General features: G+C 35.0%; 1 protein-coding gene across 2 annotated transcripts; it reads left to right on the top strand.

Moving 5' to 3' along the window:
- Window positions 1-6,344: 6,344 nt before the first annotated feature.
- On the top strand, window positions 6,345-12,177 carry LOC107803046 (nucleobase-ascorbate transporter 1). Of its 2 annotated transcripts, none has more exons than XM_016626644.2 (14): window positions 6,345-6,468; window positions 8,073-8,170; window positions 8,314-8,490; window positions 8,702-8,802; window positions 8,885-8,960; window positions 9,419-9,478; window positions 9,558-9,745; window positions 9,830-9,926; window positions 10,229-10,315; window positions 10,604-10,662; window positions 10,752-10,843; window positions 10,933-11,010; window positions 11,088-11,248; window positions 11,706-12,177. In XM_016626644.2, the coding sequence occupies exons 1-14, from the start codon at window positions 6,345-6,347 to the stop codon at window positions 11,916-11,918; spliced, it is 1,611 nt and encodes a 536-aa protein (XP_016482130.2). In that variant the 3' UTR covers window positions 11,919-12,177. The 2 variants fall into 2 exon arrangements, 1 of the variants encoding a protein (XP_016482130.2); XR_012702737.1 differs by having other exon boundaries at window positions 6,415-6,468; window positions 10,933-11,006.
- The last annotated feature ends 7,996 nt before the right edge of the window (window positions 12,178-20,173 follow it).

Genomic DNA, 20,173 nt, shown 5'->3' with positions numbered 1-20,173 from the left:
AAATAATATCATTTATATAACCTTCCTTTAATAAATACTCATTAAGGCGGTTATACCACATTCTACCTGATTGCTTTAGACCATACAAAGATCTTTGCAATTTGATTGAAAATATTTTCGGGGACTTTGAATTATGTTCGTCAAGCATTTTAAATCCCTGGGGAATTTTCATGTATATCTCATTATCAAGTGAGCCGTAAAGGTAGGCTGTAACCACATCCATTAAATGCATGTCAAGCTTTTCATGGACAGCAAAACTAATGAGATAATGGAACGTTATAGCATCCATAACAGGAGAATACGTCTCTTCATAATCGATACCATGCCTTTGTGAAAATCCTTATGCAACAAGGCATGCCTTATATCTATGTACCTCATTTTTCTCATTCCTTTTACGTACAAAAACCCATTTATAGCCAACAGGCTTAACACCATTTGGTGTTTGGACTACATACTAAAAAACTTCACGTTTCGCAAGTGAAGTTAATTCTGCCTGGATAGCATCTTCCTATTTTGGCCAATTATTTCTCTGTCTACATTCATCAACAGATTTTGGTTCAAGATCCTCATCTTGTTGTATTATTTCAATAGCGACATTATAAACAAAAACGTTATCGATAACAATATTATTCCGGTTCCATCTTTTTCCCGTTAAGGCATAACTTATTGAGATCTCTCTATTCTTATCATTTTCAGGTACCTGAACCTCCCTTGAGGTTTTATCATTTGTTATGTCTTTGTGCTCTTCTTGAGTCACTACCTCCGTATTATGATCACTTTGATTATTTGCTCCTTTTCTTTTTCGAGGATTTTTATCCTTAGAACCGATAGGTCTACCACGTTTCAAGCGTGGTTTAAAATTATTTATTTTAATTAATTGTCCTACCGAAATATCCACTCGAATTGGAGCATTAGCAGCTGGAATATGTAACTTAGTCACCCTTGGTAGGTCAGTGAATGCATCTGACAGTTGATTTGCAATATTTTGCAAATGAATTATCTTTTGAACTCTTGTTCATATTGATTTATTCGAGGATCTAAATGAGATAGTGATAATACATTCTAATCTATCTCCTTTCACAGCTGCTTATTTTCTCCCCCTAATATTAGGTATACTGATTCATTAAAATGACAATCAGAAAATCTTGTTGTAAATAAATCTCTAGTCATAAGCTTCAGATATTTTATAATAGAAGGAGATTCATACTCAACATATACTCCCAACCTTCTTTGGGGACCCATCTTTGTGCGTTGTGGTGGAGTAATTGGAACATATATCGCACAACCAAAGATTCTAAGATGAGAAATATTTGGCTTCTGACCAAAAGTCAATTGCAATGGGGAGACTTTATGATAACTTGTGGGTCTTATCCGCACAAGTGCTGCTGCATGTAAAATAGCATGACCCCATATTGAAATGGGAAGTTTTGTTCTCATAAGCATTGGTCTAGCAATTAATTGGAGGCGTTTGATCAATGATTCCGCTAGACCATTTTGTGTATGAACATGAGCAACCGGATGCTCAATTGTTATCCCAGTTGATATACAATAATCATTAAAGGCTTGGGATGTAAACTCACCAGCATTATCAAGACGAATTGTCTTAATTGCATAATCTGGAAATTGTGCTCTTAGCTTTATTATTTGAGCCAACAATCTCGCAAGTGCCATATTGCGAGTTGATAGTAAGCACACATGTGACCATCTTGTAGATACATCTACCAAAACCATATAATATCTGAATGGTCCACATGGAAGGTGAATGAGCCCATATATATCACCCTGTATACGTTCCAGAAATGTAGGGGATTCCATCCTAACTTTAATAGCTGATGGTCTAATAATTAATTTGCCTTGAAAACATGCAGCACAAGATAATTCTTTAAATTGAAGAATCTTATGGTTCTTCATTGAATGTCCATTTGAATTCTCAATTATTTTACGCTTCATAGTAGAACCAGGATGACCAAACCGGTCATGCCAAGTAATAAAATTATCTTGATTAGTAAACTTTTCATTTACTATGGCATGCGTTTCAATCTTGCTAATACTTGTGTAGTATAAGCCGGAGGAAAGAGCAGGTAATATTTCAAGCACATATTTCATACCAGACATTATTGTAGTAATATAAAAATATTCAATTTTTTCATCATTTGTAGTCTCAATATGGTAGCCATTTTGGCGAATATCTTTGAAACTTAATAAGTTTCTTTGAGACTTACTACAATATAGTGCTTCATCAATAGCCAAATTTGTTTCTCCTTTTAGTAATAAATTGGCTTTTTCAGAACCTTCAATTAATTATGTACTACCGAATATTGTATTAACATTGTCTTCTTTCATTACCAAATAAGAGAAATATCTCTTATCTCTTAAAATAGTGTGTGTTGTAGCACTATCCAGAAGACATATATCATCTTTATTAATCTTGAGTCCAACTGAAGACCGAAAAATTTTCATATTCTTCATAAAAAAATCAAAAAGTACATTATAAGAAATATGAAAGACAAATAAAATATATATTAAGAAATACATTAGGAATGTAGAAACTAGCAACACATGATACATTAGGAAAATACACTTAAGAAAAATAAACTAGTTGCAAACATAACAAAATGACAACTTTTATTATAGCTTCATTCCCAGTAAGATGATTAGTTCTTCAGTCAATATCATCAAAGAAGTCTCCAGCTTCTAAATGAGTAATATTTGCCAGGCCTTCAAAATCATCATCTTTATATACAATATGTGCCTCAGAATCATATTTGTTTGAGGGACCTGCTTCATCATCATTATTTTGAAAGGTCAAGTGTGCCTCCACATTATTTTCTTTCTTTCTAAGGGAGGCTTGATAAAGTTTGATAAAATAATCTGGCGTACGACAATTGCGTGCCCAATGGCCTTTCATACCACATCGGTGACACATACTAATTTTACCTTTTGAAGGATTAATTTGAGAACCCTTATTGTTCTCCTATTTATTTCTACCATAAGGATGATAATTGTTTCGTCCCCTGCTATGTCCACATCTATGACTATGTCCACGATCACGGTAATTATTTTATTTTCTTTCAGACTTATCATATGCTGCTACAGCATTCACCTCCGGGAATGGTGCTGACCCAGTGGGACGGGCTTCATGATTTTTCATTAACAGAGTATTATTCTGTTCTGCCACAAGTAGGCATGTGATTAACTCAGAATATTTCTTAAAATTCTTTTCACGGTATTGCTGTCGTAACACTACATTTGAAGCGTGAAAAGTAGAAAATATTTTTTCTAATAAGTCCTCATCTGTGATAGTGTCTTCACATAATTTTAATAGAGAATTACTTTAAAGATAGCCGAATTATACTCACTTACGGTTTTAAAGTCTTGCAACCTTAAATGTATCCATTCATACCGAGCTTTCGGTAATACTGTAAGTTTTAGGTGGTCATATCGATCCTTCAAATTAATCCATAACTCAAGTGAATCTTTTACAATTAAGTATTCAGTTTTTAACCCTTCATGTAGATGATGACGAAGGAAAATCATGGCCTTCGCTTTATCCTGATTTGATGCTTCATTTTCTTGTATAATAGTATTTCCAAGAACTTTAGCGTCAAGGTGAATTTCAGCATCAAGGACCCATGATAAATAATTCTTCCTGGTAATGTGTAGTGCCACGAATTCAAGCTTTGACAAGTTTGACATATTGAAACCAATCACAAAAGTAAATGGGTTAGAACAAATAAAAATAATTTTCAATGAAAATATACTTGTAAAAATAAATTAGACAACTAATTAAGAAGTTGATCACTTCAAACATGTAGTATAAAAAGTAACATATAATATATATGTCAAATAAACAAGAATTATGGAGTATATGAATAAACACAAACAGATATATTTAGTATGGTAAAAGAAAAGCAATTTATTATAAACGTGGATTAGAGGAATAACCATATACGGTGATAAGAGTGAATGTATTCAAATATTACTTTCCACCAATTGTAAAGTAATTTAAATAAGTATGTACAATAATTACTTTGTCACCTTGGTTATCACTATTTTATTTTTGTAGAATGTCTTGGAGATAAGTTTTGCTCTACGCAAGTCCACACATATTTATTAAATTATTTTTGTTAGTTTAACACACTTAAGATCTATATCTTATATTTTCTTTAACAATAAGCAAGGTAAGAGAACTTCAATAACATGATCAACTAAAATAAATGCTTAACAGTATATGAATTTGTTAATAAATAGCATATTGGTGCATATATATTACCATAAACTAAAAGAATATATAGTGATATACCTGAAGGAGAATCGAACACAACTAGGATGTGATTGTGAAAATGAAGGTGACAATCGTGCTGATAACGTGTTATAAATATAATTCAAAATAACAATATCGAACAAGGAAAAACAAGCCAAGAGATATAGAGAGAAAGAGAGGAAGAGAGATTCTTATTTCTTCTTCAATTGTGTGTTTTTTCTATTTATTATAAGGCCTTTATATGTGCATGAAAAGTGAATAAAAATATGTCATCGAATATGTCATTAAGCATAAAAATATATCATTGAATATGTCATTAAGCATTTGAGAAGATCATGGAAAAAGAGTAGACATCCAACATAATTTGATTTCTCTTATAACATTGCCTCCTTTATTTTCCCACAAAATAATTGTCCTTCCAGCTAAACAATACCAATCCCCTAAATAATTAATTGTTTGAATGGTGTGTTTCAATTCTTACTATTCATATTCCCCTCTCCTTCATCTTCCCCTCCCCTATATAATAGGAAAAACTTTAACAATAAAAGTCACCAAAAATGCACATCCAAAAAGTAAGACAAATAATACATGACCATTGAAAAGTAGATAAAAAAATATACCAATGTTCTTTATTTTTCATTTCAAAATAACAATTTAATACATTTCATATTTTTAGTCAACACATTCTTTTTGGATCATGCTTAAGAAACAAAACAAATACTCCATTTGTCCCAATTTATGTGTCATACTTTCTTTTTTAGTCCGCTCCTAAGAGATGTAATACTATCTTATTTATAAATAATTTAACTTTAAAATTTTATGTTACCCATAATAAACTAATTTACAATCACACAAATATCTATGACTTGTTTGAGATCACAAGTTTCAAAAGTCTTATTTTTTTTTAAAGTTACATGCCGAATCAAAAACCGCAATATAAATTACTAAATTAGAACAAGGGGAATAGTATTTATTTTGTCGTATCTTATATGATGATATTTGACGAATTTTCATTTTAAGAATGGTCGAAATTTTTTTTGACATACAAACTAAATGTAAATAAATTCTGACCCAAAAAAAAATGTAAATAAAATACCATATGAAGTACATTTAGTATTTAATGTTTCAAATCTATCACAGTATCATAATTTAATAGGAAAAATAAGAGTGTTTATAGGACAGATAGAGTAGTATTCTAGCAGGAATAATACTTTAAGCTGACACTTGAATGGCCCAAGTAAAACTACTTAAACATAAGCATTAAATATTTCTAACGAATTTAACAAGCTAACCAAATTATTCAAAGAGTCCTAGTTGTGGTATAACTCAGGAGATTACATGAATAGTTTCCTCCAACAGAATTTACCTCTTCTTCTGTCCTTCATTTAAAATTTAAAATTGGACCTCATTTGAACAGACAGAGAGCAGCACTGATCTGAGTAGTTTAAGATGAAAGTTACCATTCCATTTTGAGTTTGGACTCTCCCAGTTGAACATGTGGACTCAATAACAATGGCATATCTGCAATAAAACCAAGAATCAGGGCCTTTTTCATTGGTAAAACAAAGTACAAACTTTCAAAAAATTAGACTAAAGAAGTTCTGTCGACAGGTTAGTTTTGTTTACTGAGGTTTCAGGTTAGTAAAAGTAGCCGTAACAAGTTGGTCTAACAGATATCTTTCAATACTACTTCTTTACAGAAAATATTACTCTATCTGATAATATAATATTCTTGAGTTATTCTTTTTTTTGAATAGTTTACTGAGGAAGAGTGAAGAGAAGGAACAATTATTCCTTGTAAATTCTTGCTAAACTTATTTTATGTTCTTTTTTCAACTGGTGGTGTCGGGAAGGGGGGGGGGGGGGGGAGTAGTAGTGCTGTTGCTGCTGGCTGGTGCTTTACTTTGTGCTTAGTTCTCTACTTTCTTCCTTATATGCTCTCCCCCCTCACAAATATTCTCTCTTTTCTCTCTCTTTTTTTTTCTTCATTTGAGTGAGTATTAATATTCTTTCATCTCTATGTTATTCTTCTTCTGATTCTGTTTGAAGGAAAAATTGAAGGTTCGCCACCCAAATAGCAATGGCTGACATTGCACATCCTCCCATGGAACAACTTCAAGACCTTGAGTATTGCATTGACTCCAATCCTCCTATGGAACAACTTCAAGACCTTGAGTACTGCATTGACTCCAATCCTCCTTGGCGTACACCTCTCTCTCTCTCTCTCACTCTCAGTGTGTGCTTTTGTGTGTAAAGTTTGAAACTTTTATGTTAAAGAGTTGAAGTTATGATATTACTACAAGTATTGGTTCATGGGGATGAAGTGGGAGGCTCATTTATTAGCTTTTTGAATAGGCTATGGCATTTACTGGCACTGTTCAATGTTTGAGAGAAGTGAAGGAGAAAGGATATTCCTTTATGTTTATTACTTATTCATCTTTTATTTTGTTGGGTTGGTTTTCTCTCATTCAATGATGCACTGAAGAGTGTGTTTGTGTGTAGGTTTATGTCTTCATTGATTTGAGTTTTTTTTTTTCTGTGGGTTGGATGAGGCGTATTGGAATGTGAAAATCAATGCTTGGGACATTCTTTTTTTTTTCTTTTTTTTTTTCCTTTTCTCTCTCTTTCCTTTTTTTTGGGGCCTTCTAGGAGTGGACTAGAGGGTCCATTTTGAGTTGATGAAAAAAGTTTCATATTTTGAAAGTTGGCAACTTTTGCTACATTTCTTTGGGGTTCTGTGTTTGGTGTGCCTTAAAGATGCTATTTTTAATTGTCTTTACCTAGTGTTTGATGGTTCAAAATGGGGGGACTGAGAATGTTGGTTAGCTATTGATATTTTCTTCTTCTGCTGCTTTCTGATTTGTATGAAAGATTGTAACTTTGACATCTAATTCTTGTTATGGCTGCAACCTTGCTCAATCTTGAGCTTTTGGGGTTGACAGAAGAGTTCATTTTCATAGCATTTCTTAACCATCCAATATTAAGGCTTCTCTTTCCTTAAGTAATATCGATTTCAGGTAATTTCCCAAAGAAAATGAAAAAAAAAGGAGTTTTTCAAGTATCCAACAACAATGCACTTCTTGGAAATAGCCCGCATCTCCATATCGGAACTATATATGGAGTAACCTAAGAATGTTAGTGAAACAAAATTGAATGAATACCAATAAGAAGGACAACTGATAATGAGAGAAATATAAATGCAGAGAATGGAGTCTCCGAATTTCAGTATTATTGGTTCTATGCTGCATTTGAGGACATCCATATTATACTGCTTTTGAACATCTCATTTGCGTTGTTGACTGGGAATGAGATAAGTGAGGTGCTTAGAAAATTCTGGGCTAGTTCATCCATTATGAATTTAAGCTGGAAATGAGGGCACAAATTCTTCAACCTGGTATTTCAGTTTTAAGCCTTGTTCTAATGCAGTCCAATTCAAGGATGGCTTAGTTAGTATTGGGATTTCTAATGCCTGATGAAAATCTCTGGCCAGTTAATCTCTTAACAGCGAGTTTCTAGAAGGATACTACCGTGTTAGAGCCATTTCATCTTGTGGAGTTGTTGGATGATTCAATCATTGCCACAAAGAATATATAATTTCTTGTGCTGATTCTGTGTGTAATTAAGTAAAGCTGGAGAAACTATTGGTGGGAAAAAGAAGTTCGAAATCTTTTATAAGTTGGCGAAGTGATCTAATCTTCTTCCCTTCTTGAACAGTACCGATGAGCTAAACTTAAGACTACAACAGTATGAAGCATTGTCACTCTATCACTTTCGTATACTTACTAAAGCTGATTTTTCTTATCTGCAGCTGAAACTGTCTTGTTAGCCTTTCAAAATTACATATTAATGCTTGGCACAAGTGTGATGATCCCCTCGTGGCTTGTACCCTTAATGGGCGGATCAGATGTAAGCTGATTCTCTAGTTATCAGATTATACATCTCACATTCCCCGTGCAGCATAGGAAAAAAAAAGATATCATTGCATTAGCGGAAAACAGTGATTCTCAAGCTCGTTTGCTGATAAAAAAATCTGTTATTTCTCTTTCCAGGGTGATAAGGCGAGGGTTATACAAACTCTTCTCTTTGTGGCTGGAATAAATACTCTTCTCCAAGCATTGTTTGGAACTAGGTTGCCAGCTGTTGTTGGAGGTTCATTTGCATATGTTGTTCCTATCGTCTATATAATTAGCGACTCACATCTTCAACGAATTAGTGAGCCACATGTAGTAAGTCCTCCAATCTCAGTCATTCCTCTATCCATTTTGCTCCAATGATCAATAGACTCATTGAAAGCTGAAATTTTGTAGCTTACGCTGCCTTGGTTTTATAAACTTGATCATTTGAGATATTACCAAATTGATCTTTACTTTCTTTTTCGTGATGAACCCTTAATTTTATGTAAAAAGAAGAGGTTTGAGGATCTAAACTGTACTGCAGAGATTTGTACATACGATGCGAGCTATTCAAGGAGCTTTAATTGTTGCAGCTAGCATTCAAATTATTTTGGGATACAGCCAAGTTTGGGGGCTTTTCTCACGGTATGATATCGGTAGTTTATTGTTCAGTAAGTCAGAGTCAGTACATGGCCATATTCTTGACTGTCTTGCTGCTTGTTTACAGCTTCTTCAGTCCCCTTGGGATGGCACCCGTTGTGGGATTAGTTGGTTTGGGCCTATTTCAGCGAGGATTTCCTGCAGTAAGTATTTGTTGCTAATGTTGGACATTTATCTTGAATTCTAACATTTGTTTGTTTCTTGTCAAAATTTGTTAATTTTTTCTCGCCATAACTGGGTACTCGGCTTGAAGCTTTCTGAAGCTCTATGTGGCTTTTCTCTTTATTTTGCCTGCGCTTGAGTAAAATTTCCAGATTTCAATCCGACATGGAGCTTTTCACTTGTTTATAGGTTATTCTGCCCCTCTTTTCTTATTATGGCATGCTAACGGGCTCTGAGTCTGGTTTAAAATTGGCTCTGAGTCTTTAATTCCACACAAATTATGTGCAATTGTTTCTAGAAAATCTGCCTCTTGTCTCCAGTTTTAGATTGTTGGATAATAATATGCTAACTTATTATGCTCACTAATTCCTTGTAAAACAAGGGGTAAGCTCAATCATCTTTTCCGCTCTTATAATGAACTATTTCCCCATATTTGCAGCTAGGGAATTGCATTGAAATTGGGCTTCCAATGCTGTTGTTGGTTATTGGCTTATCACAAGTAAGTGGTGCTTTAAAATGGTTGAACATTTCTCTCCCATGCTCTCGAGTTTACTCAAGTAACACTTATGTTTTTGCAGTATCTAAAGAATGTTAAACCACTGAGGGATTTTCCAATTTTCGAGCGGTTTCCTGTTTTGATTTGTGTTACAATTATCTGGATATATTCAATTATTCTGACGGCTAGTGGGGCTTACCGAGACAAATCTAATAAAACTCAACATAGTTGCCGCACTGATAGAGCAAATCTCATTTCCACTGCTCCATGGTGCGTTTAATGCTTGGCTTCTCTTAGATACCGTTGCTGATTTAAGCCAATGGTTTTAAACTTTCATTTGGAATATAATTTCAGGTTCATGTTCCCATATCCTTTGCAGTGGGGTCCTCCTACTTTTGCAGCAGGGCATTCTTTTGCTATGATGTCTGCAGTTCTTGTGTCAATGGTTGAGGTACTTGCGTGTCCTGTTTCTTTTCTTCTTTCATTTTGCAAATTGAACTGAAATGATTCAGTTGACGGGGCTATTTTACAAGCTGGTTTGGGGTTGAGCCATACTTGGTTGTTGAAATGATCTATCAGTACTTAGCCAAATTTGTCCTACCGTTGAGTGTTTCTTTGAAGCTTTCTTTAATTAAATTACGAAGATTATTGCTATACAATGGCTTTTGTCTAAGTAATTATTTTGGCTTGATGAAGATACACTTTTAGTGGCTTATGGAAAAGACTATATTCTGACTCAAACACTGTGTGCAGTCAACCGGAGCTTATATGGCAGCTTCTCGTCTGGCAATTGCCACTCCACCTCCTGCCTATGTACTAAGCCGTGGCATTGGATGGCAGGTGAGGTTTTCTTACCAAATTTAAACAGGATGCCCCTCATATCTGGATAGAGCACACAAAATTTTTCTTTATTGTGTATAAAGAAAATACTCGTTTGAGGAGAATGAAAACGACTACTTGTAGATATTGTCTTATTCTTAATATTTTCGTCACCTTAAAGATAACGTCATAACTGTAACGAACAGACTCTCTTTAGTCTTTACCATTCCTTTCATACTATAGTAGGAGTTAGTTTGACCAAATTCATTTCTCCTAAAACATTTTATTGTTCTAATTTTCTTTTTGCAGGGAATAGGCATTTTGCTTGATGGGCTTTTCGGAACAGGCACTGGTTCCACTGTTTCTGTGTAAGAATTCAGGCAATACAATGTAGCTCTCTGTTCTCTGTACTTTCAGATGATATATAGGTAACACGTAATTATGGCGCTTCATTCAGGGAAAATGTGGGACTTCTTGGATTGACTCGAGTTGGAAGTCGAAGAGTTGTTCAGATTTCTGCTGGTTTTATGATATTCTTCTCTATGCTTGGTTAGCATATGCACACATGGTCTATCTGTCAGCCAATCACTGTACATATTCCTTTATTTTTCCAACTTATATTTTTCTGTTTTATGCAGGGAAATTTGGTGCTGTTTTTGCATCAATACCTTTCCCAATATATGCTGCACTATACTGTGTTCTGTTTGGCCTTGTAGGTATGCGATTATTTTCAGATAACATCAAATTAGTTTATGACTTTCTCCAGATAGTAAGGTTGATTTCTCCTTTGCAGGCTCAGTTGGATTATCATTTCTTCAATTCACAAATTTGAATTGTATGAGGAATCTCATAATAACAGGTCTTTCACTTTTCCTTGGGATATCAATACCACAATTTTTCAATGAATATTGGTATCCAGCTCGTCATGGTCTTGTTAACACCAACGCAGGATGGGTAAGTACTGTTGGAATTATATGCAACTTCAGTTATAGTAGTAATTTGAAACTGTTTGTACTCTTGTCTAGTTGTCGTAACTTAATGTTTATCGTTACTCCATATGTGTTATACATGATTTGTAATAGACTAACTTGATGAAAGCATAGAGTAACTGGTTAATAGACCTAAAAAAGTTAAATGTAACTGGTTAGGATTCTCTTGAGCCGAGAGTATATCGGAAACAGCCTCTCTACCTCCGTGAGGTAGTGGTAAGGTCTGTGTACACATTACCCTCCCCAGACCCCACATTGGAAATATATTGGATATGTTGTTGTTGCAACTGGTTAGGATTATTGATGGATTACATTATTGTCCGAATCAAGTCATCGTTATATGTTGCATTAATACTGTCTTTGGAAGCATAATTTTAATGTGTTTTAAGATCTGAAAACTGTTTTGGTGTTTCGCTTTGCAGTTCAATGCAATCGTAAACACCATATTCACGTCGCCTCCAATGGTGGGGTTAATAGTTGCGGTGTTTCTTGACAACACATTGGAAGTGGAGAAAGCAAAGAAAGACAGGGGTATGCCATGGTGGGTGAAGTTCAGAACTTTCAGAGGTGATAACCGAAATGAAGAGTTCTATACATTGCCATTCAATCTCAATCGATTCTTTCCACCTACGTAGCAAGTGTGAAAATAACTCCAGGGAAAAGCTTAGTTCTCTTTTTGCAGTTAACATGATAGATCAAAGTCTCAGAATGGGTTTCTAGTATCATTTTATTCACACATGATCCATCACAAGCTAATTTTTGTAACCTGAATTTCTTCTATTTTTTGTGGGCATTGGGTAGCAAGGTCCCAGGTAGAAATCTGTAGAGCCTATTGATCAATGCTGTGTAGCTATTGCACTTCGTTTAATAAGAAAAAAAAAATAATCTCCCTCATCACTCTGCCTATGAAGTTTGAACATGTTCTTTTGAAGGATCTTCAGCAGCTTTGATTATGTAAAGAATGAGACTTTTAAGATTCATAGTATAAATACTGAGCTAACTGAATGAAAGTCTTTTCCCTTGAAGCTGGAAAAAACAGATTTTTACCTCTTTGTAGTTGACTAATAGTTTGTTTGGCCAATCTGGAAAAAATGAGCTTATTTTGAAATGTGCTTTTTGAAAAAGTACTTTTGAAGAGAAGCAATTTGTGTTTGACTAATCAATTTGAAAATTATTCAGCAATATAAAAGCATTTACCTCATAAATCACTATATATTAGAAAGCTATTATTTTTAAGAAATATTTATACATTAATATCCTACTTATTAGGTTTAGAATAAGATTATTTTGGTATATAATACATTTTGCTAAGATTATTTTTGGTAAGAAGAAAAGTCAAAACTGCTTTTGCTTGCTTCTGGGGAGTAGTTACTTTTTTCTGCTTCTCAAAAAGTGCTTCTTCTTCTTCCTAAAAGCATGGTCAAATACCTTTTTGTGAAGATGCCAAATTACTAACAGGCAAAATGGCCCATTTTAAAGTTGGTATATGAACTTTTGATTTTTTTATTTTAGCACCTTAACTCATTAAACATACTTATTATAAAAACCCCTCAGAGCGTGTATCTCAATTGCCTGAAATAAATACCACTTCAGATGCTAAGCGTGTATCTCAATTGCCTGAAATAAATACCACTTCAGATGCTAAGACCATTTATTGTTAGCCATTTGTAATTGTGGGTCCCATTTTTTTAAAAATCAATTTACCAATTATTTAATGTTTCCTCTCTTTCCTTTCTTCTTCGTCATATCTCCGCCATAACCTTGCCCCGACCGGCCACCATTTCCAAAATCCAATGGTAAAAGTCCAAATGATTATACAAATTGGGGCATGGCGGAAAAAGCAAGAAAAGAAAGAAGAAATAGTAGAAATAGAAGGGAATCAAAGCATAGAGAAGTTGTGCAAAAGATGCAAATAGGCAGACACTCCACCTTCTAACCCAAATTCATGCCAATATGCCATTATCAAAAAAATTCAGAATCGCTCCGACAAGGTTTCCCTTGGAAAAAATGGCATCTCGGCGATAATCGTCAAAATCAAAACTAACATACCTCTTTAAACACCTATTAATTTCAATCCTAAAAGTTTCAAGCAATTTCGCGGTCCCAATAAAGAAGATCACCAAAATCACTGTACCACCATAGCTCTGCCATCCATTGAAAAAATGAGATACACCAACGTCAAAATGATACTTTGTGGAGAAACGAGGACTAGCCAAGGGGTCGTTCAATGAAGAGAAAGGAGGTGGGGTGGAGGAACGGGAAAAGGTGGGGAGAAAGAAAATGGGGTAGGTAAAGAAGAAGATCAGAAAGGGGGTTACGGGAGGGATTTAGGATTTTTATTATTTTTTGTCTTTTATTTACTTTTTCTTTTTTTTATTCAGATTTAATTTTTTTTTTTTACATAGAGTAATTCGAACCACGTGCTTTTTCGACGTGATTAGCACTTACTTTGACCACGTCAGCTGTACCATTTCCACGTAAGCATAATCAAAAGTAAAATGTGCTTACTTATAAGCAATCAGTTAAGTTGACGTGTTAAAATGAAAAAATCAAAAGTTTATATTCCGGCTTTAAAATCTGATGTAAGTTTGGGTGGTCGGAGGCCATTTTGCCTTACTAAAAAGGTATTATATATATTTGAACTGTCTTTTGACATAATTTGGTTTATTCCATGATTTCACTGAGCTGTCTGTTGACATATACAGCCCAATGACTAGTTGATACTTCAACAACAACAATAAATTCAGTGCAATCTCACAGGTACGGTCTAGGAGGATAATGTACGTAACCTTACCCATACCTTGTGAAGATAGAGTTATAGAGGCTGTTTCTCATAGACCTCAATGACTAGTTGATACATTACTTGAAAATCTTATCACATCTATGCTATTTTTCTACTTCCAATATGTAAAACAATATAAGTAAGACCTTTGTATAACAGTATCTCTATATAACAGCTATTCATTATAAAAGCCTAATTTTTTTCAGAACCGATTTTTTATGTTATATTTTACCTCTCTATAACAACAACAATCATCTTTATGACATTGTGCTCTTTGTAAAATTACCCATATACAACAATTATGTAGATTTTTTAAGATTATTACTATCAATAATTCTAAATATTTTAATCAAATATTTTATAACTTTAATGTATAACTTATAATAGAAATATATATTATCTTAAGGATAGCAGTACGTTCCATGAAGATATGCACATCATAAATTTTCTTATTTGAAGATCTACAAATGATATATTTTGCATTAGAAAAATGCCAAAAGATACTTAAAAGGTCTATTTATACTTTTTGAAAATATGCACATCATTCTTTTTTTTATTTGAAGATTTATACATGATATATTTTACATTGGACAATGCTAATAATATGTAAACGTAATCTATTTATATTTTTTTAAGATATGCACCCAATAATTTTTTATTTGAAGAGATTTGCACGTGATACTCTTTGGATGTTTAAATATTTGAGTGAATTTCTCTTTGTGCATAGGTAATAAAATTTGAAGAACTCACTAATGTTATTCGTTTAGAAACTTCAAGCTATTCCTTTGATTTTTTTCATGCTATATGGGGTCTAAACGTCAAGTTATTCCTTTGAAAACAAAGGTAGCATTGTGTCAATACAAAAAAGATAATTCTGCCATCACTCATGAACAACTAAAGGAGAAATTTGTACTTAATAGTCACCAAACAATCACCGACATTCTTAACAAAAAGAATAAGTATATAGAGGCGGCTAAGCAAGCAGAAGTTGTTCAAAGGCATGTACAAAGCAAGAGATTGCACGAATGTGAGCATCCAGAGGTATATATAGAAGAAAAAGTTATTTAAACTTTTGTTTAACGAGAAACTAATTAATTAAGATTAATCAGATCGACAAAGCAATACAGTTTTGGTTTACTCAAGCAAGGGAAAATCATGTCATCTTGACAGATGCAATTAGCATCGCCAAAGCTCTTGATTCTGCAGAATCTATAGGTATTAATACACTGGAGAGAAAAAATTTCTCTGCCTCTAGTAGGTGAATATTACGTTTCAAACGACGACATGGCATCAAATCTCACCGTTTTCATGGTGAGGCTGAAAGCACGACTATCCAAGACCTTCCTACTTTCTGCATTAAGTTTTAAGAAGTAATAAAAAATTATGCACTTAGAGATGTCTTCAACTGTGATGAGACTGTCATTTTCTTTTGTATGGCTCCCAACAAGACTCTTGCTCAAGTGCCAGAGAGCGAAAGTAAGAAGGACAAATCCATAATCACCGCAATGTTAATGTGCAATGCTCTGAGTAAAATATATTTTTAGAAATAGATTTAGTTTATTGAAATTTCTTAAAAGTTAAATGCTTAATTGTTTCAAACTAGTATTGACGGTGTTCATTTATTTCTTTGAAATATTTAACTTGATTCTTAGTTGATTGATTTATATTAAAACTTCTAAATTTAAACTCAAAACAAAATCCAAATTTTTATTAAATTATTTTTTTAACTTGTACTCTATTGCAAGGATAGAGAAACTAAAATCTCTAGTGATTGGAACTGTTGCTAAACCTCGTTGTTATAAGAATATAGATATGGCCTCTCTGCCACACATCAATTATTTTTATAACAAGAAAGCATGGATGACTCGTGAAATTTTTAAAAAATATATCCTTAGTCTAAATGCTAAATTTGAAGATAAAAATCACAAGATTCTGTTGTTGATGGACAATGCTACTCCTCGTGACATCGAGAAATACGAAAGTCAATTAACGCTTAATAAGGTATTTGTTGTAGCCTTGATCATATTTTTTAATGGTGCTATTGTGCTAACATTGAATTATTCAGGTTCATCATCTCCCACCTAATACGACATCACACCTTCAACCTGCTAATGTTGGTATAATTGTAAATTTTAAAGTTAAGTACAAAAGTCATTTCATCAAGCATTTGATCGATGAATATGAGTGCAATGAGAGCTATCCATTATATAGTGACAATACATTTAATATCCGACAAGTTATTAACATTCTAGTAGAAGCAAGGAATGATGTGAAGGCCTCCACCATTCTCCATTGTTGGAAAAAGAGTGGAATCCTACCTACAGATGACAATCCCAATATTGATAGTGAAAACCTTGAACTAGTCGAGGATGTTGGGAATGTATCATCACTTATAGCTCAAATCCCATATGATAACATCAATGAGATGATAGATGCTATCACATATGTGCAATTTGATGCAACACTTCCAATCATTGAGGCTTTCACTGATGAAGAAATTATTGCCCAAGTTATTGGAGTAGAAGAAGAAGACACTGTGGAGGCAGATGAAAGTGCTGATGAAGAACCTCAACCTACTGCTACTGGACTGAGATAGAAGATTCAATTGTTAAGCTCTTAGATTGCCTTCAAGAAAAAGCAATTGGATATCCTTTTGCTGAAAGTTTGGATGCAAATCTTCGCCGATACAAGCGATATACCGCTAGTAAAAGACTAGAATCTACGAAACAAGCTACAATTATGAGGTTCTTCCATCAATCTTAAAATATTTAATTGTGTGCCTTAGAGTTTAAATGTTTGTAGGTTTAGTAATGAATTTTTTAATAATATATTAGATTTGTTTAGCGTTTAATTCGTGAAATATGCATATCTTTGAGATTTTGAATTTAAATATTTTTTTTATATTTTATATGTAGTATTAAAAAAGAAAAAAAAAATTGGATAAATTTTGTCTATAACAGCCAAAATATATTGAGACACCAAATGTAGTTATAGACGTATAACGGTCATTCACTATAAAAATCAAAAAATATCGGAACAAATAATGTTATTATAGAGAGGTCTGACTGCATTTTATATTTCTATTGCTTCAAACGCATTACATTGAAGTACTTATGGTTGCCTTTAAGGCTTTATTGAACACATAATAAGACAATTGAAATTTCAATAATACAAGACCACATATTTGTTTGACCAAAAAGTATAACTTTCGGTTAAAACTATTGTATTTATAGAATGATGGGTTAAACCTAGTTAATAATAATATCTCTAAATTTGGATCCTGAAAGTGTGGATAATGTGGGACAGATCTAGTGGGAGATTGACAATAACATGTATTAAATATTCTAAAAAGTATGAGAAATAATAGAGGAGTAACTAACAATAAATGGCATTTAAGTAAATAAGAGGAGTGGTTCACCCAATAAAGAATGAACTAGATGATTGTTCCTCCTGACAATGATGAGTGACAGATAAATCCTAGAATTTTCGAATTATTCTCGGATCTGATGGAAAAGTATGGAATAATACGAACAAGAATATTGATGAAAAGGTAATGTTTGTATCTTTGCTAGAGAGAGAGAGAATCTTTCTCATAAATCTGTTCTTATCAGGTCAATATTACATACCCCTTTTACTTATCTTTTGTCCTCTTTATAAGAGACATATCATTAGTAAACCCCAATAGTAAATGTGTAGAGAATATTCTTTAGAATATTCCCTCCATTATCTTATTCTAACAACTAGCCATTACGATTCTTTTCGCGGACTTCATCCTCAACCATTATAAGTATCTCGACCATGAGCTTCGCCATTTTCTGATCGACCTCAACTGATTTTTCCCCAATACTTCATCGCCTTAAATGTTACGTGGTAGATTTCGACTAATACAGTTAGTCCCTCAGCATATTGAGGTCATCCTCAGACGACCTTGATAAGCGAACTTTGTTGGTTATGGTTGAGAAGAGTGGACGAGTGGGTTGGGTTGTTAAGTTTGGGATAAGCTGGAACCGTGGCTTTCCGTGGGCCGCAACTTTTGGGGTTGCGTCGTTTCTGCGCTAGAATGACATCATGACATCATGCGTCATTATGGCGTGTTTTTCTGATGCTTTGCGTTGTTTCCCGTGTGACTGTCAGTTGGAGCTGCCATTTCGATTCTAGTGCTGGATAATGATGGCATAATCTCTCGGTTTTGATGCCTGAACTCTTATAAATAGAGATGTGATGACATTCATTTGTTCTTTACGTGTTTTTCTCATCAAAACCTTGTGACTTCTTCTCCTTCCTCCCTTGTTGTTTGTCTTTTTTCCTCGTCTTAGTACTTCATATTGCTTCTAATCCTTCTTTGCCTGAATATCCTTTCTCTCATCAAAAATATGGCTAATGTATCCTCTGGTTCTGGTGTGGGAACTGACCTTGTCCCTTTGGCGGTGCTTATGCCTCCTCACGCTGATGGCGTCTATGTCGCCATTGAAGATTTCCTATGGTGGAGGAAATAATTCCTCGTAGCGAGAAAGTTAGGTCTGATTTTTTGAAGGCACCTGAAGACGAACCTGAGGTTTCTTAGTCGGCGATAAAAGGGGCCGGTCTAGCAGATCTTAGGAAAAAATTCAACATTCCTGCCCGTATCTATTTGGACCCAGCAGGGCGTGATGTGGTACAAATCCACTGCCCCGGATATTGCGCGTTCTATGCGTACCCCTTCCAGGTCGGCTACGTTCTTCCTCTTCTTCCATTTGCGGGGGGATTCTATCGCTACTATGGCGTGTGCCCGACTCAACTCGCCCCATATATCTACAAGCTGATTAGGATGCTTACTAAATTTATGGAGTTAGCTGGGGTCGAGATCACACTCCGGCATCTGATGAATCTCTTCGCCCCTAGTTTCTATAGGGGGGACAATGTTGAACCTTTGCCATCGGGGAGTCAAACGCCTGGTGGAGAAGATGGACGACAAGGCAAATCGTCAGTACTGGCACAACTTCTTCTTTGTCTGAACCGAAGACGTGGTGGCCAACGCGGACGGCTTCCCTGAGACTTGGAACTACACTCGTAAGTGTCTATTCTTCTTTTGTTAAAATATTTGATCTGTCTGTTTTAGTCGTAGATTCTGAAATTTCATCCTTTTTTTGTGCAGCCAAGACTACGCCCCCTCTTTTGGTCGGGGACATTTATGACTGGGTTGGCCAGATTCTGCCTCACATCATGGGAATTCGTGAGTGGCCGGGATTTTTCAAGAAGTTCGGGCATGCTCCTTCCTTTGCCAGTGATGTTATCTATATATGTTTTTGTTGTTTTGGCCTCATGGTTGCCTACTTATTGTAGTTTGCTCTTGGTGGTGATGATAATCTTGCTTTGATTTTTTCTTTTTCAGCCCGAGGAACTTTGAATAGGTCGATGGCTCTTTCTCTTGTGGTTCGTAAGAGGAAGGGTGCCTTATCTTCGGCGTTTATTCCCGCTGTGACCGCGGCCAAGTCTGCTCGGTCGGCAGCCCCATCTACTGATGCTCAGCATTAGTTTCTTCTCCGCCTGCGGATATTTCAACATCGAAGCTTCCGGCTTCCCCTTACATCGTCTAGTGGACGAGGACGAGTCGCCAAGCGACGGGAATTTGGTTCCCCATAAGAGAAGATCGGTGGACCTAGGTGATAGGGTCGCCCGGGCTGTAGATTCAGTGAGGGATAATTTTGTCATCCGTGAGACAGCGACCATAATACTTGAGGATGATGTCAAACTGGCATCTGATGTTCCGATATCGGTGGAGGCCGTTAAGGGCATACCTCTTCCTTTTGCAGTGGTAGGAACTGAAAGGCCGACTATTGTGGCTTCTGATAATTTACGGCATGAGGGACCGTCGACTTCGTAGCCGACTAATGATGCTTCTTTGTTGACCGAGGGGAGAGTCAAAGGCGTTGCCGAGGATAGCTATGAGACAGGTTATGATCTCGATGCTGACAAGATGAGGATGATGAAGGAGGGATTTACCCAACTGGAGGTGAGACTGGAGGGGGCTACGCAGACAATTGCGATCCCCATGGATTGGGATTTATTAAAAGATACAAAGAACATGGTTCCTGACCTCGGTCCTCTTTATTATGACGTGGAGAGTCA

The sequence above is a fragment of the Nicotiana tabacum genome, chromosome 2 (assembly GCF_000715075.1).
Source record: "Nicotiana tabacum cultivar K326 chromosome 2, ASM71507v2, whole genome shotgun sequence".
Classification (NCBI taxonomy): domain Eukaryota; kingdom Viridiplantae; phylum Streptophyta; class Magnoliopsida; order Solanales; family Solanaceae; genus Nicotiana; species Nicotiana tabacum.
The sequence above is the reverse complement of the archived record's forward strand: the minus strand, read 5'-3'. Positions and strand labels throughout refer to the sequence as shown.

What these genes read in the sequence shown, in the direction of transcription:
- LOC107803046 (XM_016626644.2), top strand. Translation starts at nt 6,345, where the DNA reads ATGGCTGACATTGCACATCCTCCCATGGAACAACTTCAAGACCTTGAG. An exon ending in GATATTCTTCTCTATGCTTG is followed by an intron (nt 10,844 to 10,932) that starts GTTAGCATATGC and finishes TGTTTTATGCAG; the next exon opens with GGAAATTTGGTGCTGTTTTT. An exon ending in TTAACACCAACGCAGGATGG is followed by an intron (nt 11,249 to 11,705) that starts GTAAGTACTGTT and finishes TTCGCTTTGCAG; the next exon opens with TTCAATGCAATCGTAAACAC.